This window comes from Chiloscyllium plagiosum, chromosome 9 (genome assembly GCF_004010195.1).
Source record: "Chiloscyllium plagiosum isolate BGI_BamShark_2017 chromosome 9, ASM401019v2, whole genome shotgun sequence".
Classification (NCBI taxonomy): Eukaryota; Metazoa; Chordata; class Chondrichthyes; order Orectolobiformes; family Hemiscylliidae; genus Chiloscyllium; species Chiloscyllium plagiosum.
Window position 1 is genome coordinate 21,998,670 of NC_057718.1, and position 25,869 is coordinate 22,024,538.

The following is a 25,869-nucleotide window of genomic DNA, read 5'->3' on the forward strand; positions in this document are numbered from 1 at the left end:
ATGGACTTCAGTAAGGCGTTCGACAAGGTTCCCCATGGGAGACTGATTAGCAAGGTGAGATCTCATGGAATACAGGTAGAACTAGCCATTTGGATACAGAACTGGCTCAAAGGTAGAAGACAGAGAGTGGTGGTGGAGGGTTGCTTTTCAGACTGTGACCAGTGGAGTGCTACAAGGATCGGTGCTGGGCCCTCTACTTTTTGTCATTTATATAAATGTTTTGGATGCGAGCATAAGAGGTATGGTTAGTAAGTTTGCAGATGACACCAAAACTGGAGGTGTAGTGAACAGTCAAGAGGGTTACCTCAGATTAAAACAGAATCTGGACCAGATGGTCAATGGGCTGAGAAGTGGCAGACGGAGTTTAATTCAGATAAATGTGAGGTGCTGCATTTTGGGAAAGCAAATCTTTGCAGGATGTATACACTTAATGGTAAGGTCCTAGGGAGTGTTGCTGAACAAAGAGACCTTGGAGTGCAGGTTCATAGCTCTTTGAAAGTGGAGTCGCAGGTAGATAGGATAGTGAAGAAGGCGTTTGGTATGCTTTCCTTTATTGGTCAGAGTACTGAGTACAGGAGTTGGGAGGTCATGTTGCGGCTGTACAGGACATTGATTAGGCCACTGTTGGAATATTGTGTGCAATTCTTGTCTCCTTCCTGTCGGAAAGACGTTGTAAAACTTGAAAGGGTTCAGAAAAGATTACAAGGATGTTGCCAGGATTGGAGTATCTGAGCTACAGGGAGAGGCTGAACAGGCTGGGGCTGTTTTCCCTGGAGCGTCGGAGGCTGATGGGTAACCTTATAGAGGTTTACAAAATTATGAGGAGCATGGATAGGATAAATACACAAAGTCATTTCCCTGGGGTCAGGGAGTCCAGAACTAGACGGCATAGGTTTAGGGTGAGAGGGGAAAGATATAAAAGAGACCTAAGGGGCAACTTTTTTACGCAGTGGGTGGTATCTGTATGGACTGAGCTGCCAGAGGTTGTGGTGGAGGCTGGTACAATTGCAACATTTAAGAGGCATTGGATGGGCATATGAATAGGAAGGGTTTGGAGGGATATGGGCCGGGTGCTGGCAGGTGGGACTAGATTGAGTTGGGATATCTGGTCGGCATGGACGGGTTGGACCGAAGGGTCTGTTCCCATGCTGTACATCTCTATGACTCCATAATACTTGTATTATGCTATCATGGTGTTAAAATTATACTCACCAATAGTCATTATCAGAAAGGTTCACTCGTTGAAGCACTGTCAAAAGGCAAGTAACTGTCTCTTCTTGGCCAAGGGTTCCAGAGAAGGCCTACAAAAGGATCAGAACAAAATAAAAAATTTAGCATTCGTATTTAGCCTTTCATCAAGCAAGAGGATAACACCTTAAGATAACACAGGACTGCATCTGGCCCTAGCTGTCACTGGTGATTAATGTGCATCAATTTATAAACATACTAGAACTGACCAGTTATGTACAGCATTAGTTATGGCCATCTTCTAGTCTGGAGCATGGTTGTGATCTTCAGCTGCTATGAATAAGCCATGCATCCTTTTAAGGCCACATACCAAGGACTCCTTATTGAGGGAAGTAGCCTAGAAAAGCAAACTGGAGCTACTTTTACAGTGAACAGAGAACAAATACTGTGCTTGTAAATTTTGGATTATGGGGTCATTTTGCAATTCCGTTCAAGTGCAAAACTTTCATCCTTGGGGTATGTTCGGTGCACATTAAGTACCAAGATATTTGTTAGATAATGCTGCCTGTGAATTGACTTGAAACACATTGATATCATGAAACGTATGCTCTGTTCTGATATTTAAATAAGTGGAGTAGCTATGAAAAAAACATATACAACTCACCTCCAGAGCTTGCATAGCGACCAGAACTACCTCTAGACTGTCATCTTTCAAACGCTCTAAAATTGCTTCCTTCAGAAAAAGATCATCACATCCCTCCTTCGAAATAAAATGAGTATATAAATAAATTTAAAATGGTGCGTCGTCCTGTGATCAAACAGCTATATCTTCAAATCCTTCCACAAGTATTCTAGTGCCCATAATATTACATGTTTTACCATGCTGCATACATCGTAGGGACCATAAACCTTTAAAGAGACAGCTGGACACTCAATAATTAAATGACAGAACTATGCCATAATATTCCGCGTTTTAAATAAAAACAAAGATTACTGTGTGCTACAACTCAAAGACTGATGCCTTCCAAAGTGCTTAGTGGATCTCGATCAGGAATTCCCCTAGTCCCTGTCCTCCTTGCTCCAACTACCAGCAAATATACAAGTGCTCTTGCACAACCTTTCAAGCTGATTTGTTGGCAGTTTCCCTCTCTGCAAGGAAGCTGCATACCACGTGGGACCAAACCTGTGACAACACTTTGAATGCGCTGGTGAATCTAAACAGTTAACTTTCAATCACTGAAGCTGTATTATTGAAGGTGCCTTGTTCTTAAAATACCTCTAACAAATTTGATTTAGACAGTCAGGTGTTATATATTTTCTTCCCCCTAGGAAATCCAGGGGAAACGACTTAACTAACTTAGCAATTAATTTCAAAGAGGACTTTATTTCACTCAATCTCTTTAATGGCTTAACTCGCACCTCAAGACTGTTCAAACTGAAGAAAGCCAAGGAACCTCATGTATCTTTGCAATTGGTCTGGATTCAGAATCACCAGCAATTAACAACATGGTAACTTCACAAACATGTAGCTAGTTGTTCTAATTATAATTTCTGAATACATTTTGCATACTTAAAAATGTTGTAAATTCACCATGTTAAAATAATTTATTTGTCTTATGGCATTCATTGGAACTACTAGAGTTACTTTGCATAGTTTCTGCACTTTTGGAAATGCTGAAAATTCTTGAAGCTTAAGATGAATAATGCAATAAAAATTCAATTAATTTTTAAACCTTGGAATACCTGTGATGTTTTAATGATTTCCTTCAAGCGTTCAACAGCAAATATTCTGATTGTAGGCTGTGGGTGATTCAGACTCAGCAACAAAGATGTGTTAGAATCTGCCAACAACTAAAATAAAAATTAAGCTCAGTTAGGAATTTCACGGCCCTTTTAGTTTTACCTTTCCCCCCACACCCACCACTTTACCTACTCCTAAAGGCTTTGACTAGTTTCTGGGGCATGATTCCAGAGATCCCATAATTAAATGTTCTTATTCATTTGAGTATGTACACAGATTGATAACATACTACTCAAACATAGGAAGGCACACATTATAACCAATTCTATTCTTTCTGTGAGATTTATTGATAGCAATTGGAAAGAAGAACTCCCATTGTCTATCCCCCATCCTAACCCAATACCACTAATGCTAATAAGAAGATACACAGCTAATGTGCCTGTGGCTGATACGAATGAAACATTCACAGGTGACAATGGAGCCTCTAACCCTGCTGTTCTCCATCACCCTGGATAAGAAATACTATTGTAAGGAAAACAACATAGTTTATTTATTTTTTAAATGAAAGAAACAGCCAATTAAGTACTTTTATGGTGTAATAACTATTAAAACAAAGGAAACGTTGTAGACAATTTATGCATAGCATACTCTCACAAAGAGTTAAATATTAAGCAGTTCTTTTGGAAAACACCTTTTGCTTCTCAAAGTAGTGCTTGTGAACTTTTATGTTCACCAAATGACGCAGATGTCTGTCAGCTGGAGTACAGTAGTTCTGACAGTACAATATGCAATGTCAACCTACTTTCATCATGCTCAAGTTTCAGGAACTGTGCAGTAGCCCAAAACCTTCAAACTTCGAAATTAAGAATGAAGGAATCCCAAGGATGAAGAACTAGAACGCAGGGCATGAATTACGTTTCAACAACACTATTAAGTAGTGGTTCGGTGATCGGGATTGCAAGGAGGAGGAAATAAGAAAAGAAATAATGAAATCCATTATTTTGATGATCCGGGAAAGAATGAATCTTGATGGAAGTGAGGATGCAAACAGCAGGAAGGCTAGGTAAACCAGTGTATATGGATTTAACTCCAACCCAGTTGTGACATTAAGCCAGCCCAGGGCAGGGACAAGGTAAGCTCCTTAAAACTAAAGCATCCACAACTCTGTTCCAACAAAATATGTCTACATCCACCTAGTTGCACAACCCAATTGCATTAGTGTGTACTTTCAATTCCTGTCCCAACTGCTGTGATCCCTCAGGGAGAATTCTCACAACAAGGGCCCAATAGACTGGGAATACAGTTGTTCAAACTTGGTCAGATCAATGCAGCAGCTTGGTTGCCTCTGAGGCCTAAACTTTCAGGTTGCCACATGATCCCACCTCAATCCTCCTCCCATTTTGAAAATGTCTTGATGTTATAGTTTATACGATGCAAGAGCTGGGAAAGAAATGCTTATCGTGCATGTTGAAAGTAATAGTTTTAGATTTGGTGAACAGCAGCATATCATTCTGCATGGTACACCAAATGTCATTTTATAAGAAATACATGCAACCAAAATAAACGTTTTTGTAAAATGATAATCCCACAGTTGCATATTTAATTGTGAAACAGATAGTTGAATGATGAAATTTACTGCAAAGTCATTTTTCTCTTTAATAGTTCCTATTGAGCCTGGGTCTAAAATCTTATATTACCTGATGCTTGGCACTGTTCAATGACAGAGAAACAAACTGGTGAAAGATGTCTTGCTCACGCTGGGTTTTGACTTTTTTCAATTGTTCTTCCAAGACTATATCATAAACGTTAGAATACCTTCATGTAAACAGAAAAGCAAGTCTTTAAATAGAAGTCACAAACAAAGCAACATTAAGATAGTTGCATTTTTGAAAGAGCATTTAACACAATAGGTCGAAAAGAAAAATTATGCTAGCCTTAAACGCTTACAAAAGCAATTGTTTTACAAAACAAAAAAAGGTTTCTATATTTTGCAATATATTCTTTTTAAGAAGAGGGCTAATAGGTAATCTGCTGCAAATACCAATTCAACTACAAGTTGGGAATGAGGAGATCCCAGTTTACTCATTGTGCCCAGTTTAATTCCCTTCCAATGCAAGGAAAGCATCTGGACTCAACTTAGCATTCTCCAGAGTAAAATGACTGAGAAAAGCAACACATGGGAATCTTTGCTCCAACCTGCTTGGCAATCATGCCACATCCAAAATAGGAATTCTTTACTTTGCTTACTTTGCTTCCATGAGTCTGACCACGGGCATTATTTCTTTATTTAAAGCAGAAAGACTGTCAGAGTTTATATTCTCTGTCCAATGGGAAATGTACTCCTCAAGAAGCACACTAGAATAAAGAAAAACAGTAAGATGTAGTGTGATTGAAAAACAAGGATAAAGATAAACGAACCATAGTAGTAAATCCCTACTCAATTACAGTCAGACATTTATCATGATAAACCCCACCAAAGGATTCCTGTCTACAAGCCCCTGTAGAAGACAGTTATGATTAACAGCTGCAATAACAGATTATTTGGCAAATTTATCAAATAGCAAATCTCTTCTAAAGATTTTACCACAAGTAATCCATCACATAATAATTCAGGACAACAATGTCCTGATGTTAACAAACTTTAAATAAAACACAAAACAAAGTAATTTATGAATCCCCTAATTAGATCACCATATTACGTTTGGGTATTTTTCTCTATTATTCTGTTTGCAATCTTCAGATTACAATTATTCTAATTTATGGTTTTTCTTGGACAAAATTATTTTTGTCTTTGCATCAAACAATTTGAAGTGTGTGCAACCTGCAAAGCAAAAGAAATGACATTGGGACTGTGTTTTCAATTAACACCATAAACATGTTCAGCATTTATTTTTAATAAAGAAACTGTCACAACCAAATAACATGGTCCAGCGTATGCATTAGGATGCAACAGGGGGAAGTCAGCAAATGTTAAATTTACAAGGTTTAAAGTTGGGAGTAGAAAATCAAATTGGTGTGTGGAATGAGTAAGGTTATATATGAAAGGATCAAATGAAGGAGAAAAGCTTAGTGTAGAGGAGACAAGAGAATTTCTAATACCGGAGATGCCAGACCTTGCATAAACAGCCAGAGGGTATTTAAGATGAATGATCAGAAGATGGATGTAGAGTTAGAGATTTTTTCTGAATTGTTGCACGCATGAATGAATGCTATCAATTTTATTTTTCAGCATGTTGTGAGACAAGGAGGGAATTGCAGGAGAGGGGCATTGTCTCATTCAAGTTTTTGGGAAGGACTGAAGTGAAAACTCATTTGCGAACAAAAATCAGCCAACGAAAGACAAGAAACACTGGAAATGAAATACTTAATTCCTGAAAAATCAAACAAACCAAGAATTACAAGAATTGCCATTATAGATACAGAAATACATTAATGATCTTTACTTGGCTACAATTTGGTCCAGGTTGCTCTCTAATGCAACATTCTGAAGTATGCCTTCCAGAAGTTGGATGTGGGTTGGGCCATCAGAACGTTCTTCCTGCTCTTCAGGCATTTCAGCTGAGGAGATAAACGAATACATGAGACACACAGAGTTTATATCAGTCATTGTTGTGCAGGAAAACAGAGCTGATAAATCTAAGAGGTAAAATGAATCAAGTATACTATCCTCTTACCTCCGGCAGCAAGAAACAAATTTGGGCCAGAGGATAGGAGCATTAAATAACAATCGACAATTCTTTAATTAGTTTTCACTACACATTAGTGTACAGCATAAAGCTTCATAATTCAGCACAAAGACTGTGACTTAGAGCTCAAAAGAGAGTTAATACAGAGAACAGAAGTATCATAATAGCAGCACGAGGGGTGTTCTTCACCACATGCCTAACAAATCTGAGAGAATGCTTTGAGGAGGTAAAAACATGTTAGACAAAGCAAAACCAATGGATTTCCAGAAGGCCTTTGACAAAGTGCCTCTCAGGAAGTTGCAAATTAAGATAACATCCCATGGTGTTAGGGCAAGGTAGTGGCATGGATAGAAGCTTGGCTGACAGGCAGAAGGCAAAGAGTGGAGATAGAGGGTTATTTTCCTGGATGGCAGCCAGTGAGTAGTGGATTTCAACTGGGGTCAATGTTGGGACCATGACTATTCATATTACACATTAATGATCTGGACGAAGGATCTGAGGGCATTGTTGCTAAGTTGGCAGATGGGCTTTTGCCCGAAATGTCGATTTTCTGCTCCTCAGATGCTGCCTGAACTGCTGTGCTCTTCCAGCACCACTAATCCAAAAGATGGCACAAAGTGGAGGGGCAGAGAGGTTGCAGAAGGATTTGCTCAGGCAAATCTTTCTGGATCTGAGAATGGGAAAAGAAGTGGCAAATGGAATACAATGTGGGGAAGTCTAACGTTGTGTGTCTTGGTAGAAAGAATAGAGGCATGGACTATTGTGTAAAAAGGGAAAGGCTGTGGAAATCTGATGCACAAAGGGACTCAGGAGACCTTGTTCAGGATTCTCTTAAGGTTAACATGCAGATTCAGTTGGCAGTTAGGAAGGCAAATGCAAAGTTAGTATTCATTTCAAAGGGGCTAGAATACAAGAGCAAGTTAACTCTCGTTGGTCAAGGCATTGCAATTGAGAAAATGGAGAAGTAGAGGCTCCACTTCCTTCTGTGTAAGTAAAAAGCTTAAGACTTGAACATATTCCTTTTGTTTGGAAAGAATAGGTTCCTGCCTATAAACATAGGTGCTTCTAGCAAGTGTAAACAAGCTACGCTGTGAATTCGACTGATTGTGTTAAACGGATTGCTACTGGAGCTTTTAGAATTATTCAGCAAGTGTTGCCCAATTGGTAAATCACTTCAAACAGAAAACATTTAGTTTTGGGTTTTGCAAGTATGGGCTGGTTGAATATGCTCCTAACTCTGCCTCCCAAGGACAGACAAAAGAATAATTGTTTGATTCAATTAGGTGATCATTAGGAGTTTCAGTCAACACAGCTGGCAGGTAGAAGTAGGAGGTACTACTGCTCTTCATTGCAATGCCTCAACTGAAGACAAATGCCAACTGATCAGCATAGCTTTCTTCCTCTAGCATAAATTGTTGTACAGGTTGTACGTGCGAATTCTCTGTAACACGACTGACGAATTGGGGACATTGTTTCTGAAGTGGAAATTTTTAAAATGTATGTTGGCTGCAACACAATCACATCACCAACATTTTAAGCACTGTTTCTAAAAATTATAACTGTTTCACGTTATAGAAGAACTACCTGTAATCATTTGGTATTTCCTAATCTTATATTTGTCCTGGACAGTGCAAGACAAAAAGATTCAACATGTTTCTTCCATCAGCAATATTCAAATTCTGCACTACCAAGCATCACTTTATAGATTAAAATATGACACTTAGCAACCTATGGCAATATCAGTGTCTTTGAACAAAAAGTCAAGTCACATGGAGAGAGTGAAGCTCAGGGCTTTAGGGAGAAAATCCTGAGCTTAGGGCCTTGGCAGTGAAAAACATGCCATCAGTTTTGGAGTCTTTATAATTAGGAATATTCAAAAGGCTAGAATCAGAGTGTACATTAGTAGTATTTTCATAATTAAGTCAGAATGCTAGGGGTTGAAGCCCCAAATTTAAGATGACACTGAGTGCCATACTATACACTGCTGCATGGTCACAGACACTGTCCTTCAGATGAGGTATTATGTGGGGGCTCTTTGCTTTGGTTAGTGCATATTATTCCTTTGATACTGTTTGAAAAAGGTCAGCAAATTCTGAGTACATGGGTAACAGTCTCCCCTCAACTAACGGACCAAAAAAATAAACAGACTAATTAGCTAGGTAAAAACAATGACTGCAGATGCTGGAAACCAGATTCTGGATTAGTAGTGCTGGAAGAGCACAGCAGTTCAGGCAGCGTCCAAGAAGCTTTGAAATCGACGTTTCGGGCAAAAGCGATTCCTGATGAAAGGCTTTTGCCCGAAACGTTGATTTCAAAGCTCCTTGGATGCTGCCTGAACTGCTGTGCTCTTCCAGCACCACTCATCCAGAGACCAATTAGCTAATTCATTGCACTCCTGTCTAAAGGATTTTGCTGTATCTAAAATGATTATCACATCTACCTGTATAATGGCTCTTGCACTTTGAAGAACTTAAATGCCTCGAAACATTTGACTGTCATGCTGAAAAGCTACTGAAGTCTTTCATTTAAATAACGGTAAATTTTGTAAAATTGGCATAAAAGAAATCAACAGATTTGACAAAAATCAAAACCTTAAGAATGTTAATATCGCTGGGGCAGATAGAGAAAGATGCTTTTGTCCATTGATATCAAGTATCATTTCATCACATATATGTGTAGGAATACAGAGCAAGTGTATTAAGTAAATCATTAGAAAATATACCTGTGTCTGGGTGGAGCAGGCTCGATGGGCTGAATGGCTTCGTCTTGCTTCTAATTCTGTTGTAGCCTTCTGTGATAACGGAATGTATCAGTTTCGGGAGAAAACATTGGAGCAATGGAGAAACATTATACCTAGTATCAATCTCTTGGAGAGTTGTAATGAGGCCAGGAATATTACAGAGATGATTAAAGGTCCTGTAAAATAAAGAAAGCAATAATCAGATGCTAAAGTAGGAATGTAATTTATGGATCGCGTAGAGTTTTCTCTCCCGATCAGTCTTAGGAGATAAAAGACATACATCACTTCAGTGACAGAAAATAAAAAAAAGAGATTTTGTGGAAAACGTGGAAGAAAAAGGGCAATTACAGCAAACTGAGTAACCACATGGAAGAAAATGATATGGCTGGAACCACTATTTACTGTGGTAGCTGTTTAAATAACTACCAGCATGGATTTTTGTATACAATAAACATGTCATGTGTTAGGTTTTTCTGAAACTACTGAATAAAGACTATTTTCTCCAGGATGCAATCTGTAGTTAACTGAAGAATATAAATGAATCCTTCAGCAATTCTTCAAATGGAGAAATTAGCAAATCACTTTTGATGAACACACAGAAACAGTTAAGCTTCTATTCGGTCTTAGCATATTGATATTCACAATGCCTAATTTAAAATGTATGTGGATCTGTGATGAAACAATACCACGATAATAAAAACATACAAAAAATACTGGAAATGCTCAACAGGTCAGAATCCATCTGTGTACAGAAGCAGAGTTAACATTTCAGGTTAAATTGATGTGTCTTGAGAACTGAAGATAAAATGGGGAGCTATGAACATAGAGAGATTATGGCCCAGTGGCACGTAGAAACTGAAGTTGGCCAATCAGCCTTTGAGCCTGTTCCACCATTCCATGAGATCATGGTTAATCTGTTGCCTAACTCTATATACCCAACTTTGGCCCATTTCCCTCAACAGCTTTGCTCAACAAACAAATATCTATTGCAGATTTACAATTTACAACTCATCTAGCATCCACTGCCACTTGTGGAAGAGAGTCCTAGAAATCTGTGTGTAGAAGTTTGTGGTAATGTCAGCACTATCATAATTGTGGGTGGCACGGTGGCACAGTTGTTAGCACTGCTGCCTCACAGCGCCAGAGACCTGGGTTCAATTCCCGCCTCAGGCGACTGACTGTGTGGAGTTTGCACGTTCTCCCCGTGTCTCCGTGGGTTTCCTCCCACAGTCCAAAGATGTGCAGGTCAGGTGAATTGGCCATGCTAAATTGCCTGTAGTGTTAGGTAAGGGGTAAATGTAGGGGTATGGGTGGGTTGCGCTTCGGCAGGTCGGTGTGGACTTGTTGGGCAGAAGGGCCTGTTTCCACACTGTAATGTAATGTAAAAATGTAATGTAATATAATCCAGAGAACCAGTCTAATGTTCTGAGGATAGCTGGCAGTTCAAATACCACCATGGCAATTTAACCTCAATTCACAAATTACAAATGTAAAGCTAATCTCTGGAATGGCAAGATTGATTGTCCACTCTCAATAAAACCCTTCTGTTTAATTAAGGTTCTTTAGTGAAGAAAATCCACCATTCTTATCTTGGTCTATGTGCGCTTCCTGATCTACAGCAATATGGTCAACTCTTAACTGCCTTTTGAAATTGTCCAGCAAGCCACTCATTTGGTGGACAATTAGGAATAGAAAGCAAATACTGGTGTTGTCAGCAATACATCCCATTAAAAATAAGGAAGAGACAGTTTTGAGCCAATGGAGCAGGTGGGATAGCATGAAAAACAAAAGGAAAGGAACATGATAGGCTGGAGGGCAGGAAAAAAAATTACAAAATACTTCATGATGCAAAAGCCAAAAAGAGTTGTCATGGGTATAATAAAGAAAAAGATGTATCCAACCAAGGTACGAGTGACTATATCAGTCAACGGAATGAAACATAAAGGGATAAAGAAAGAAACAAGACAAGACCCACCAGACGGAAAAACAGACAGAACAAAATGGATGCAGAGGTTGTGATCTAAAATTGTGGAACTCAACATTGAGCCCAAAAGACTGTAGAATGTGAGTTAAAACAATTTAGGTGTCATTCCTTGAACTTGCATTGACCTTCACTGGTGCACATTAACAGGCTTCTGTCACAAGGTCAGAAAGAGAGCAGCATGAGAAATTAAAATATCAAGCAACAGTACGCTAGGGGTCATATTTGTGGATAGAATGGAAATGTTCTGTAAGACAGTCACTTAGTCTGCATTTATTTTCCATGATGTGATGGAGACCGCAGTGAATAAAGTGTACTACAATAAAAAGTACAAGTTAACTGCAGTTCCACTTGGAAGGAATGTTTGGGGCCCTGGATGGTGAGAAGGGAGGGATAAAAGGACATGTGTTCCACCTCACATGCTTGCATGGAATGGGTCAGGGTAAGATGCTTTTGATTGAGGCATCACAGTGGTGAAAATGGCAAAGGATGAGCTATGTTGCGCAGAAGGTGAGACAAGGGGCATCCCATCATGCTTCAGGGAGGGAGGGGAAAGATAAGAGTAGATGTAGAATGGTTCAGACACCATACAGAGCCCTGTCAACGACTGAGATGGTGAGCAATCCTTGTTTACGGAAGATGGAGAAAAAATTGGAGCTCCATAATCTGTTATATTTTGGTTTGTAAATTTACTGTCAAACAACTTGAACAGTATTGCCTTTTTCACAGGATTTTGCAATTTGCAATGTCCTAACATGGATTATTTTTACTCAAATTGGTACTTCAGTCTTGAAATAAATAAAACCAGTTGAAAGTGAGGTTAGGCTTTAAATGCAAACCTGCAGAAATTAAATCATTCCTCAAAATTGAACTGGCACCTCAAAAACTGAATTGCTACAAAAGTTTCTATCACCATGACAATTCAGAATATTTTCTTATTTGCATTATTAATCCGGAACTGACAAAGCTATTTCCTTTCTATTACGTCCAAAAAGAGATTATACTTCTAAAATTATTAAAGAGCATCTGCAGTTGCATGTGAACATGTTTCAGAGACTGACTACCACTCTAACCAATGCAAATATTAAACATATGATCTATCAAGCCAAGTTACATTCTGGGATCTGACTTAGAATCACAGAATCCCGACCATGCAATTCGGCCCTTTGTATCCGCACTGACATTCAGAAAAGCATCCCAACCAATCCAGGCCCCATGCTATCTCTGTACTCCTACATTAACCATGGCTAATCCACTTAACCAGTGTATCTTTAGACTATGGAAGGGCCCAGTGGAAACCCACGCAGACAAAGAGGGAGCATGCAAACTCCACACAGACAGTCACCCGAGGCTGGAATCCAATTCACGTCCTTGGTGCTGAGGAAGCAGCGGAGCCACCATGTTGCCTGTCCAATATTACCATCAGCTGAAAGCATGTTTGTTATACTGCATATTGGAAGTGCCACTGTTCAAGTTTAAAAAAAAACTATTAATTATGCATTGGCTAAAGTAACTGACAGTTAACTGCCAAGCTTTGTTTACATTTCAAACCAGACAGGTTGACTTTGACTGGTCAAGATATGGCTCTGAGAAATGAACCAGAACATGGCTACCCCTACTTTGTTAAGGTACGGTGTGTCTACTTGCTTTGTCTGTTGGAAAGACAGGGCCCCATTTATTACTATGCATAGTTTCCACAATGTGCAAATCTGCCACACTGCAAACCTAAATAACATTCCTAAATTGTCAGCTTAATTCTTCACACTGTTAGGTTTTTTTTTGTAAACATCCAATTGTGATAAATAATACAAAATGCATTTTCATTAAGTTTGAGTTAGTCAAAAATGGGTTTTTCTTTGTGTCTGAAGTTAATAAGTAACGTGTAACTAATTCCTTGGCAATGATGATTTCTTTGAAAACAGTCTCTAAGAGCTATCTTTTAGAACTAATGGATGTGTCCATAAATTAGCAGGGATTATGACCAAGCAAGGTAAACAAATGATCAAGATCGGTTAGAAATTTCTGGACCTTTCGTTCAGCTTAAGAGAAACACCCATAGCTGAGCGAGTGAGCCCTTTCAGTTTTAGTCAGTACTGAATAAGTCCTTGGAAAAAGATGTATAAAACTGTGCTCCTAAGAAAGAGAGAAGATAGTTGGGTTTGTTACTCTCAGGTAGAATAAAGAATCAGTTTCAGTCCCAAAATGTTTGGATTAAACCCTGAAAAGATTATTTGAAACAGAGTAGTTTTTGAAGGTCAGGTATATGATAGTTCCAGGAAGAAGCACCCAGATGTTCCAGATTTAATGTTAAAGTCACAGTTAATGTAAGCCTATCAAGGGGTTAAGAAAATATTTTCTCCTTGGTAAAATTACTCGACAAGGAGTACTTCTGGGTACTGTACAAAGGATAATTTTGGGATCCAAAAAAGTTTCCTTTGGGATCCATAAAGGAGTGTTTTGGGATTAAACTTTTAGTATGTTTAAAGTTTTGGTCTTTAGGCTTATACTATATGTATAGGCTGCTTTATTCTATTTTTGTCTTGATTTATTTTGCTTAATAAACTTTAGCTTTACGTTAAAAGCAAACCTGCAACATTGTGTGCCTATGTTTCAGCAAGAGACCACCTCAATAAAACTAAAGGATAAAACATATCTATCAAGCCAGAGTTCAGTCTGGAATTTGACCTGTAGAGTAACGACATCATATAGATGTATAATACAATCGCTGGGTAATAAACAGTCAGACACTACTCATTATTAATTGGTGTATTCTCCAATGTCAATGCAGGTATCAATCACAGTTTTGCTGCTAACCAATCGGCATTCTCCTCTCAAACAGTATAAATCATGTGTTCCCTTTAGTTGGTTTGTTTCTGTGAATTCTTCAAACAAAAAACTTTTTACAAGTCCTTTTTCAGGAATACCCAAATTCTGTACTACCAAATGATTATAAAAGAAAATAATTCACTTACTTTTCACTAATACTTTCTTTCTTTTGGTGCTGTAGTAAAACTATCAAACAACTCAATCCCTCTCGCTTCAGTGATGGTGTCTTCACAAGTGATTTGGTGATCTGCTGGGCCAGAGTGTTTACCAGAGAGGTTTCCATGACAGCTTTTGCAGCAAGCTGACAGATTATCATATAGGTAGCAGCTCTATAATCAGCAAATGAAGACTTCAATCCCTATCAATTTGAAGAAAAATGTTTTAACCAACAATTTCTAAAGCACAGTATAACACATATAAAAGCAGTGTCATTCAAACATTATAATGTGGGTAAAAACAATGACTGCAGATGCCGGAAACCAGATTCTGGATTAGTGGTGCTGGAAGAGCACAGCAGTTCAGGCAGCATCCGAGGACAGGCAAAATCCGAGGACAGGCAAAATCGACGTTTCGGGCAAAAGCCCTTCATCAGGAGGGCTTTTGCCCGAAACGTCGATTTTGCCTGTCCTCGGATGCTGCCTGAACTGCTGTGCTCTTCCAGCACCACGAATCCAGAATTATAATGTGGGTGACCAGCAGGGTGCATACAAATCAGAGGTCACTTCAGCAATGGATGTTGTTACATAGCTTCAGCTATTGGTGTGAAGCATAAGAAGTCAGAGTGTATATAAAGTAATGAGGAGCAATAGTGAACCCAGCCCCCCACCCCCTCTTATCCCTTACAGTATATTTTGCACTTTTGCACAAACTGAATAGTGCAGATCTAACTAGCAAAAAAAAAGTTAAGACGTTTATAAAATAAAAACAGAAAGGGCAGTAAAAGCTCAGCACATCTGACAGCAACTATGGAGAGAGAAAGAGTTAATAATCTGAGTCAAATAGGACTCTTTCTCAGAACTGAACTGCAGCTGAATATTTCCAGAACTTTGTTTTGATTTCATATTTCTAACACCTGCAGTATATAGCTTTTATTTCAAGATATTTATAATAAAATTGAAAGTAAATATGCTCCACATGATTTAGCTTCACACATGCAAAATGTTTTACCTTCTGGATATATGGAAGCAGTTTGGCCACTATGGTGTCTGTTATTTTCTCCGCAGTGTTTAATGCTACCACAATGGTGGATGCATAAAAAGAAAAAAGAACCCTCAGCTGTGCTGGATTGCTAGGATAATCTCCAAATGTCTAAGTAAAAAACAGAAATTGATAATTAGGTTTATTTCATAATCACAATTCTTGAAATTTGGTGTGCTTAATATTCCTTTATAAGCTTCAATAAATTGCTAATTTATTCAACTGCCGAGAACATCATATGTGAGACTGATTTTGGGCTTGCTGATGTAAATCTACCTAGAATTTCCTGTTTTAATCTCAGACTGAGATCAAGATGGACAACCCTGGTTGTTTTCATCATGCCCTAGTCATGGAACAGAAACCAGCAAATGTGTCTTAACTATCACCAAGTGAGCACAAGAAAAGCATTAAGCCTTGAAGCTTGCTGGCCTGCACCAGTCAGTACCATAATTGCAGTATCTTTAAGGATCTTTTGTACCGCTACTACAATAATAATTCTATACTATGGTTTTGAACAATTCACATTTTCTAAGTGTGAATGTGAAAACACTCAGAGCAAAAATTCAAATTAGTCCAAAACTTTCAAATTTGAGGTTGGGTGTACAAACCTTGACAGCTTTGGTTATCAGACTGCAGATGAAATCCATAAAGTTCAAATCTTTGTAACAATGTGTAATTAATGTACTTCTTGCCAATGGGACGCCATATTTCTGCATAGATAATAGAAAAATACAACTTATTTGAATGATACTTTGCAATATCTCCAGCTACATCAACTGAGCAAGTTATAGCAGAATGCATTTGTTGGTGGAACTGATTATTTTCTCATTCAGATACCGTCTTTGTGTCTCAGCTACACCACACGCTCTACTAAAGAATTAATGTCCTACAAAGTCGCACAAGATTAATCAAATCTTTCATTTCTCTCTCGCTCTGCATCAATTTCACATATAGATGCACATTTTCTACTACTTGGATGAAAAGCAACTCAAACACCGTGATCTCAACAGCAAGCAGTTGACGATATGGATGCTTGGTTAGTGGCCTATCCTATAACCATTTATCAGATCATTGATAATAATAACAACATGTACAACAAATACCTCCATAAACCATGAGGTGCACTGATAAAATATTTTACACTGGAAATATACCCAGACAGTAGAAAGATAGTCAACTGCCATTAGCCATGCTCTTGCAGAATTTCAGAGTGATTATTGAACAAACAATATGGATACAGTGGATGCACATTCCATGTGCAGTGCCATCATCATTAGTGAATGATTAGTGACACTGACAAGAGGTTGGGAAGTAAGGTGGAGGCTGGGACCCTAGCTGGAGGGTGAATCATATTTAAAGGAATTTCAGCCGTAGAATTTACAGATTACAGAACCAGTTAGTCAATTTAAAAGTAATTTTATGACGGATAAGAAAATAACAGACTGGTCCAAATGCATTCAACAATTTTCACCAAATAGCCATCTAAGTTAAATACTGTTATGGCTGGATTTTTTAGTTTAAAAATACTGAAATAAAACCTGAGGAATGCCAATTATTCTTATCCATTGAATGTCATAAACATCATAACTGCAGAATAAAAGCCTCATTTCTGCAGACTTTAATTATATTGTTTGAACTTTTTTTATTACCTGCATGGGCATCAGCCAATGCCAGCGATGAGTTGGGCAATCAATTTTAAGAAGCTGAATGGCTCTGACAAATACATTGGTCTCATGATAGGGAAGAATGCAGCCGATCAAACTGTCCTGATTATACAGATGAATGTGGAACCTAGCAAAACAAGTACATACAAGTTAAAACCATGGAGATCTCATTGCTGTAATTACTTTTATGCAATGAAAATAACTGTATCACAGCTTCAAAACATGTTATGATCCCAAAACTATCATTCAGCAAAATGTTTTTATATGTTTTAATTAAATCTGCTGATTCCTAGTTACTGCAAAATAAAAGAAAATTGCAATTAACTATGTTTCATTAATATAATACAGGTTTGAATACAGATCGTTTTGACTAAGAACAGAGACATTCAAACATAGGTTCAAATATGCTTGTTGAAGAAAAAAAGAAATAAATTATTTTCTAAATTCCAAATCATTGGTATCATGTTACCTTTGAATAAGCCATTCGAGGCATTTTTGAGCTGGCTTGAGCATGAAATATGGTGATAAGCGTGTTAGAAAAATCAATATATTCTCATTGAGCTTGGCATTCACTTCTTTAGTTTGAACACTACGTTCTAGACCTTTGGAAGCTTGGCTGAAGAGTGTCGACTGAAATTCTTCAAAAGCTGGATCAATTCCAATAAGTTCCTCTAGACCTGTACATCCTACATGATTAGAGAAATGAGTGTTAACACAATGATGAAGTAATGTAAAGTATTATTCCACAAGAATTTGCAATAAAAGAAAAATCTATTACTGATTTTAGTCAAAGTTTAGAACACAAGTCATCACACCTTTATGGAAGGATTTGATCTTTAGTGCATTATAAATTCTAAAAGACTATTTGGATGGTCCTGTATATATTATCTTTACACTGTAAACATGATAAAAGAAAATTATCGCTCATGCATTTGATAAGATCTACATGCATGCACACTCCCTTAATAAGCCTCCTCCTAAACCAATCCAGTAGATGGTAATTGTTTAATTATTAGAGGCAGTTTACACACTTTCTGGAAAGACGATGTGCAAAAAAGATTGGAAAGGAAGCATTAAAAACTCATTAGGCCTTTAGTACCATTTTTGTATTCAACCAGAAAAAAAACTTTGTACCAAATGAAAAAAAAAGAGAACCATCTTAAACTGTGGCAAAGAATAACTGCTTCGGAGTAAAATCAGCAATTTCGTATTATTTATGACAAAAAGGAAATGGATATTCTATAGATATTAAGAAGTTGCGGCTTCAGCTATACAAGCTGGTGAAAAGTGAAACATAAAAAATATCACATTCAAACATCAACTATTAGGGTTCCGAGAACGGTGAAATTCAGAGACCACTGTTAATATAAATATTGTTATCAAAGAACTGAAGGAGGACTAGTGGAATTGGAGAATGGAGCAAACAACACAAAGAATGGTGAGTGTGAAAGGGTCAAAATGAAATGTGCCGTGATTTGCTAAAAGAAACAAATTTCTATGAGGAACAGCTGGAAAAAGTAATCGTGAAGGGAGAGGCTGAAAGGGCAGAATGAAAATAGAAACAGAAGGACGAGAGCAGATTCATGGAAACCCCACTAATTGCAGGTTCAGTTTAAACCACACACTATCCTGACTTGCAAATATATTGCGGCTCTTTCACTGTCAATAGCTCAAAATCCTGGAATTTCCTTCTTAACAATAGCGTGGGTATACCTACTACTGCCACCACACCACAGGGGGAGGCAATGACTTAGTCACATTATCTTTAAACTATTGATCCAGAAACTCAGCTAATGTTTTGGGGACCCAAGTTCAAATTCTGACATGGCAGATGGTGAAATTTGAATTGAATAAAGAATCCAGAATTAAGAGTTTAATGATGACCACAAAACCATCATCAATTGTTGGGGAAGCACCCATCCTTTAGGGAAGGAAATCAGTCACCCTCACCTTGTCTGGTCTACATGTAACTCCAGATCTACAGCAATATGGTTGTCTCTGAACTGCCTCTGGTATGGATGGGCAATAAATGCTAGCCTGGCCAGTGACCCCCACATCCCATGAGTGAATCTTTTAAAAATGCTACCCCAAATTAAAGACTGCAGGGGTTCAAGACAGTAGCTTGTCACCACCTTCTCAAGGACAATCAAAAAGAGGCAATAAGTGCTGGCCTAGTTACCAATTTACACAGTATGAGAAAAAATTATTTTAAATGCCAACTGAAATCTGTGACTGGATGATGTATGCAGCATTTTAGGAAGAAGAAGGACAAATTGAGAAAATGTCACAGCGGTTTTACTTAATTCTAGCAAAACAGGGATTCCCAAAAAGGGCTGGTGATTTTCTGCAAACTGTGGCAGATATTGAACAAAGGACATACTTGCCACAGAGGCAGTGTAACAAAGATTCAACAATCTAATCACAGGAATGACAGATTGTTACTTGGGGAATGATTCAGCAGACTGGGCCTATACTCTCTAGAGTGCGAGTTCATCCCATTGAAGCGTACGATTGTGAGTTCACCCCATTGAAGCGTACAAACTCTTAGAGTTTGACAGTGTAGACACAGGAAGAATACTTCCCCAGTTGATTGTCTGGAACCATGGGACCCAGTCTCAGAATAAGACACAGCCCATTTAGGGTTGAGACAAGGAGGAATTGTTTTACTCCAAAGATGGTGAATATTTGGAATTCCCATTCCCAGAGGGCTTTGGAATATATTCACAACTGACACTTATACATTTCTAGGTATTACCAATATCAAAAGACATGTAGATAGTACAGGAGAATGGTACTGAGTTTGATCAGCCATGGTAAAGGTGAACAGCAGACCAGGCTTAATTGGCCAAATGGCTCACTTCTGTTCCTATTTCTTATGTTCATTTGATGACGTATGGACAGAATGTAAATACAATAGCGTGATTTTTAATTCATACAATGGAAACTGGAAAGTGGAATAAAATGGCACTTCTTAAATGAGTTACAGCAGTAACTAATAAATCGATGACCCCATTTGATATCTAGTTCTGGATGGTGCCCTCAGTGTAGTGCTAGAATCTCCAGTGAGGATCGACCACAGCAGCTCACATCACTAAAGACTAATACAAGATATATTATTTTAGAAATGACATGGTTCAAAAGGAGTGAAAAATACATTTTTATTAAATGGGAGGGATCTTTTAGTTGAAAAAATTGGAATATTTGCAAATGACGATGCTAAGTAATATATGTGAAAACTTCAAAAAAGTTAGACTCCAAAATTTGATTAACTGAGGAAGCAAAAATGGGGATCAAATAAGATAAATTACAAGTATATGGTCTGCATAAACCTTTGCAGTGGTCATGTACCAATGCAATAAATCTATGACAGGTATAGCAGAGTAGAGACAACAGCAGTAACAGCTCCCAAAGAAAATATGTTGAGGCATGCAAGTGCAGGGTGGATGTATCACTTACCTATGGCAAAGAAAGTGTCTCTGTCAACAGTAGCAGCTTCCTTACAATCAAACAACAACGATACTGTCACTGTGCGAGACAGAAGACTTGGATCATTCTGTGGTAAAGCCAAGCGTTTCAGCTGAAAGGCTAAAGAGGTCATTTTGCTTTCCTGAGGTTGAAAACAAAAGGAAATGAAAACTAATGATGAACACACAGCATGCTTAAGGTCAGACGCTCACTATGGAAACTTAACTTTTAGTAAAACACACAAAAAAAACTTGCTGAATAGTGACATTTCAAATAACCTTTACTTCATTACAAATTGCACCATGTGGTGTAAAGTAATTGCTCTCCTTAGAAGTGCTTTTGTCAGATTTAACTAGATTCTGTGAAAATTGTGTTTTTCAGCACAACATTTTCCCAGACCATTTTCACAGTAAGTTAATCAATGATTCAGCATTGAGAAGGTGATGAGGAAAATCAATCACCTATCGAGAAGAAAACTAAATTTATATTACTCTATCCTATAGGCCAAGCCACACTTCATTTTGTAAACATTTATAACTACTATGGAAACATAAAAAAGTGTGGAAATAGTTTAACGCCGATGTTATTTCAATAAAAGCAAATTGCTAAAAACTCACAAAAGATCTGTCAGCATTTAAAAGCAAACACCAGTCACTAATACTCAATATGATTATTTTATATATATGAGGCAAAGACAATGCTGCTCTTTCTTTTGATAGAAAATATTTTAGCTTATTTTTAAAACTACATTTGATGCGTTACAGCAACATTGGAGAATGAATCCTGGTCTTCGACCACTGCCAGAGACACAGAGATTCCATTCGTCAAAAGCTGGTGAATAAATGAGGACACCATTTGGGACCCATTCTCACTGATCAATCCAGAAACGAGCTTGAAATGTCACATTGTGCTAAATGCTGGTAGAAGATGTCAGGAGAGAAGTTTGATGCTATTGTTGTGCTGAGATATTCCTAAAAGTGGGAATGGCAATGTTGCTGCGCTTTTCCAGCAGCACGTTTTCGTCAATGTTTAGGTATCGGTCAATCAAGGATAGGTAGTCAATTAGTTGGCCTGTTGATGGTCATCTTACCAGAACTGTGTCATTTTAGTCGATTAGAATGGTGACCTCCATTTAGTCAGGAGACTGTGAACTAAATCAGTGTGACCTCCCAGCAACTTCAGGGGACTTCATGACCCCTGGTAGCAATGACTGTGCCTGGAGGCCTAATGCTTTCACAGTTGGGTATTCCTCTCTAATCACTGGGGTCAGCCATCCTGGCTCTGGCATTTTCTTTTGGTCCTTCAAAGGCAGATGTTAATGGAGGCACCACTTCTAAGGCCTTGCTGCCTCTGCAGCAGCCATCTGTTCCAATAAAAGCCCAATGTCCTTTACTTGCAAGTGTAAATAGTTGATATTAACTGGTGTTCATAACTTTTCCTCGGGCCTTGGTTTTATTCCTGCCTTTATAATACACATTTTTTCATGTGTTTAACACATCAACCTCCATCTTCCCTTGATTATCTTCCACAGTTTCCATCACCTGTTCCTTCTTGCTTTCCGGAAGTATCATTCTCTCCTTGAATTCTTTGCTCATTTTTCTACCCTACACACATCCAACTACTTTCTTTCCTGACACTTTCTTGTGTAAGATATTTGTTCATATATCTGCTTCTCCACATTATTGTTCAGAGTTCCAAGCCTTTCTATATTGTATACTTAATGCAACCAAGTTTTCTAAATTAACTTGTTATGCAGTCTCCTCAGCATGGATACTAAATGCAGGTCAGTAACTGCTTTGCCAAGTACTTCTACTCTGCCTACAAACTGGAGTGGCATGGTGGGCCAGTGGCGAGGGATCTTGGTTCAATTCCACCCACGGGCAACTGTCTGTGTGCCGTTTGCACATTCTCCCGTGTCTGCGCGGGTTTCCACAGGGTGCTCTAGTTTCCTCCCACAATCCAAAGATGTGCAGTTTAGGTGGATCAGCCATGCTAAATTGCCATAGTGTTTAGGGATGTGCAGGCTAGGCGGATTAGCCATGGGAAACGCAAGGTTACAGGGTCAGAATGGATTCAATGAACCACATGAAATATAATTTAACATCCTCGTTCACTGATTCCTAACTTCACTTGTTATTATCAATTCTCTCATTATCTTTGATCTCGAAGAATGATGGAGTTCAATAACTCTTTTCTATCTTTCGTCTTGACACACATTTTTACCAAACACATTTCTCCTCAGTTTCCTTCCAGACCTAATATTAAGTATCATTTATGATGCATCTTTAAATTGTAAAGCATCTTGAGGTGCTTCACAGTAGAATCAAACAAAATGTGATGCAGAGTTCAGGAAGGAGAAATGAGGAATAGTGGCCAAAAGCTTGGTCAAAGTAGCTGATTTTAAGAAATATCTTAGAGAAGAAAGAGGGGTAAAGGCTTATGGTGGGAGTTCCAGAGCTCAGGCCCCAGGAAGCTGAAGATGTGGCAGTTCATGTTGGTATTACTATATTCAGAAATGCAGAAAAAGCCACAAGTGGAGGAACACAGAGATCGGGTGTGCTGTAGGATTTTTGTTGTGCCTGCAGGGATTTCTGAGTAGCTTGAGTTAGATATTTAAACCAAAATGAAAGTTGTAAGGTGAAGGATGATCAAATGTACACAAAGTTTTTAAGCTGCTGTGCAGCTGCCCTGCTTACAGGGAACGAGGCTCTGGTCATTCTCTCGATACTCACTCTGAGACCAGGCTGAAGTCATTTCATTTGGGAGGATTGGAACTCCACCAATGGATGATATAAAGGAGGATGGTCCTGTTTTGAGTGACATTCACTAGAGTAAGCATTCGCTATTATGAATTAGGTTTGGTTTGTTTCAGGAGCTAAAATCTAACCATCATCAGCACAGATACAATGTTGTGTCACGTGTCATTCTGGACTGATTCTTTTTCAATGAAAGGTGTGACAAGGGAAGCAATCAGCTGGCATGGTGGCTCAGTGTTTAGCACTGCTGCCTCACAGCACCAGGGACCCAGGTTCGATTCCAGCCTTGGGTGACTATGTGGGGTTTGACATTTTCCCCATGTCTGTGCGTTTCCTCCGGGTGCTCCAGTTTCCTCCCACAGTCCAAATATGTGCAGGTTAGGTGATTTGGCTATGCTAAATTGCCCATAGTGTTCAGGGATGTGTAGGTGAAATGTAGAGTCTAGGGGAATGGGTCTGGGTGGGTTACTCTTTGGGGGGGATCGGTGTGCCTGTGTTGGGCCAAATAGCCTGTTTCTACAGTTTATGGATTCTAAGATAATCTCGAAACGTTGATTTTCCTCCTCCTCAGATGCTGCCTGACCTGCTGTGCTTTTCCAACACCACACTCTCAAATCTAATCTCCAGCATCTGCAGTCCTCACTTTTGCCATTTTAGCAGATATGTTGAGGAGAAAGTGAGGTCTGCAGATGCTGGAGATCAAAGTTGAAACTTTATTGCTGGAACAGCACAGCAGGTCAGGCAGCATCCAGGGAACAGGAGTAGGAAACGTCGAATCTCCTGTTCCCTGGATGCTGCCTGACTAGCAGATATGTTGAGGCAAGGGAAGCAATTTTACAGAGAAGGATGTTAGTGATTTTGGTAACTGAATGATCACATGTTTGGAAATGCATTATGGCTGAAATAAAACAGTTACCGTTGTGATTACCCTGATTTAGAAAATAAGAATTTGTTGCCTGGCGGTAGAGTTTACAGTGATGACACAAGAAATTGGCTTCAGTTTTGCCAACATTGAGTTATATTTATCCAAAAGTGAATGTCCTTTACTGTCTCTGAGTTGTCTGAACTGAGATGGTGTGTCATCAATGAACATGAAGCTACTTCACACCCAGAATGTTGATTGACCAATGCAATTCCAATATAATTTAATTGTTATTCAGGCTAAGACATAACCACACCATATTAAACAGTAAACACCACCACATTCTACCACTTAAAAGTTACGGCATTTTTGGTAACTTCAAACTTTGGCTCCACAACAGACATTTACTTAGCCAGAGCTAATATTCAATCTAGGTAGTAGTAAAAATAACGCAAAGTGTATGTATTAAAATTATGCTGTTTATTACAGGCATTGGAACACTGGCTGGAGCCTTGTCATTGCCCAGCTGTAAATCAGGCGGCACAGATAGATTTCAAACAATGCAGTTCAAAACCAGACAGGTAGAAATGTTGGGATTAACCCTCTCTCACTTTGGTTCAAATATGTCACCTATTTTGATCTATTCTTAGAGAAAACACTCAATTCCACAAATCCATGAGAGTGTGGATCTCAATCCTTTTGATCTCAACCTGAGCTACACATAAAGTGATCAGACCATGGGATCTTTCAAAGTAGTTACTTTAAAAGCCAATACAAGCATGGATTTTTATAACCTGAAGAAATCTAATAAGGAATAATGTTAATAATTTATCTAAGTATTAAAAACCTAGTAAGTACCTGTAGGGGACATGCACCCTCCTACTCCCTGTAACTAAACAGCAGCAAAGTTAACCGTTCAGTTCAATAAAACCTGAACAATTAAAAGCATTTTGTCACGGGTACACATGCACTTTAAAGCGTGAGATAATGTTCTTGAACAATCTCCTTCGAGAATCTATTAAACTCACCTCTTATAATTTAACGAAACTAGCCTTCACTCCTCTTCGCCCCACATGGTAATTGGCACTTCACCCTTGAACCGGAACATCTCCGCGATCCGCCAGCCTGTCTCCAACAGCGCCCCCTCCGGCTGGGAGGAGTGTTTGGATGAAGCTCCTGCAGCGCCCCCTCCGGCTGGGAGGAGTGTTTGGATGAAGCTCCTGTCACAGCGCCCCCTCCGGCTGGGAGGAGTGTTTGGATGAAGCTCCTGTCACAGCGCCCCCTAAGGTTGGAGGCAGTGATTGTGAAGTCTCGACTTGGAGGTGCCGGTGTTGGACTGGGGTGTACAAAGTTAAAAATCAACACAACACCAGGTTATAGTCAAACAGGTTTAATTGGAAGCACTAGCTTTCGGAGCGACGCTCCTTCATCAGGTGATAGTGGAGGTGACATTGTATAATTTCAGTTACATCACACTGTAAATTTTTGCTATAAATTCTGTCTGTTAGGATTGAGCCCTCCACTACCACCTGATGAAGGAGCAACGCTCCGAAAGCTAGTGCTTCCAATTAAACCTGTTGGACTATAACCTGGTGTTCTGTGATTTTTAACATTGTGAAGTCTCCGCCGGGTTGGCCCCCAGCGGACAAGAACAACAATGTTGCCGTATGTGGCCTCACTTGTTCCCATGTTAATGTTGCGCTGAAAACATTTCTTTTGACCTTTTGTGAGCAATGTTCATTTTGTGATTTTGTTATAAAACG

The 25,869-nt window shown here is 38.8% G+C and overlaps 1 protein-coding gene across 5 annotated transcripts in view; it reads right to left on the bottom strand.

The window, feature by feature from the left end:
- heatr1 (HEAT repeat containing 1) overlaps positions 1-25,219 on the bottom strand; it is an 88,092-nt gene extending 62,873 nt beyond the window's left edge. For all 5 annotated transcript variants that reach the window (XM_043695571.1, XM_043695570.1, XM_043695569.1 and 2 more), the window contains exons 1-14: positions 25,135-25,219; positions 20,480-20,630; positions 17,493-17,709; positions 17,009-17,150; positions 15,968-16,069; positions 15,330-15,470; positions 14,309-14,520; positions 9,338-9,531; positions 6,373-6,487; positions 5,177-5,284; positions 4,627-4,744; positions 2,932-3,039; positions 1,853-1,948; positions 1,213-1,301 (exon numbers count right to left, since the gene is read on the bottom strand). In XM_043695571.1, the coding sequence (XP_043551506.1) occupies positions 1,213-1,301; positions 1,853-1,948; positions 2,932-3,039; positions 4,627-4,744; positions 5,177-5,284; positions 6,373-6,487; positions 9,338-9,531; positions 14,309-14,520; positions 15,330-15,470; positions 15,968-16,069; positions 17,009-17,150; positions 17,493-17,709; positions 20,480-20,621 (1,784 nt within the window). In that variant the 5' untranslated portion in view covers positions 20,622-20,630; positions 25,135-25,219. The remainder of the gene's footprint in view (positions 1-1,212; positions 1,302-1,852; positions 1,949-2,931; positions 3,040-4,626; positions 4,745-5,176; positions 5,285-6,372; positions 6,488-9,337; positions 9,532-14,308; positions 14,521-15,329; positions 15,471-15,967; positions 16,070-17,008; positions 17,151-17,492; positions 17,710-20,479; positions 20,631-25,134) is intronic.
- Between the last annotated feature and the right edge of the window lie 650 nt (positions 25,220-25,869).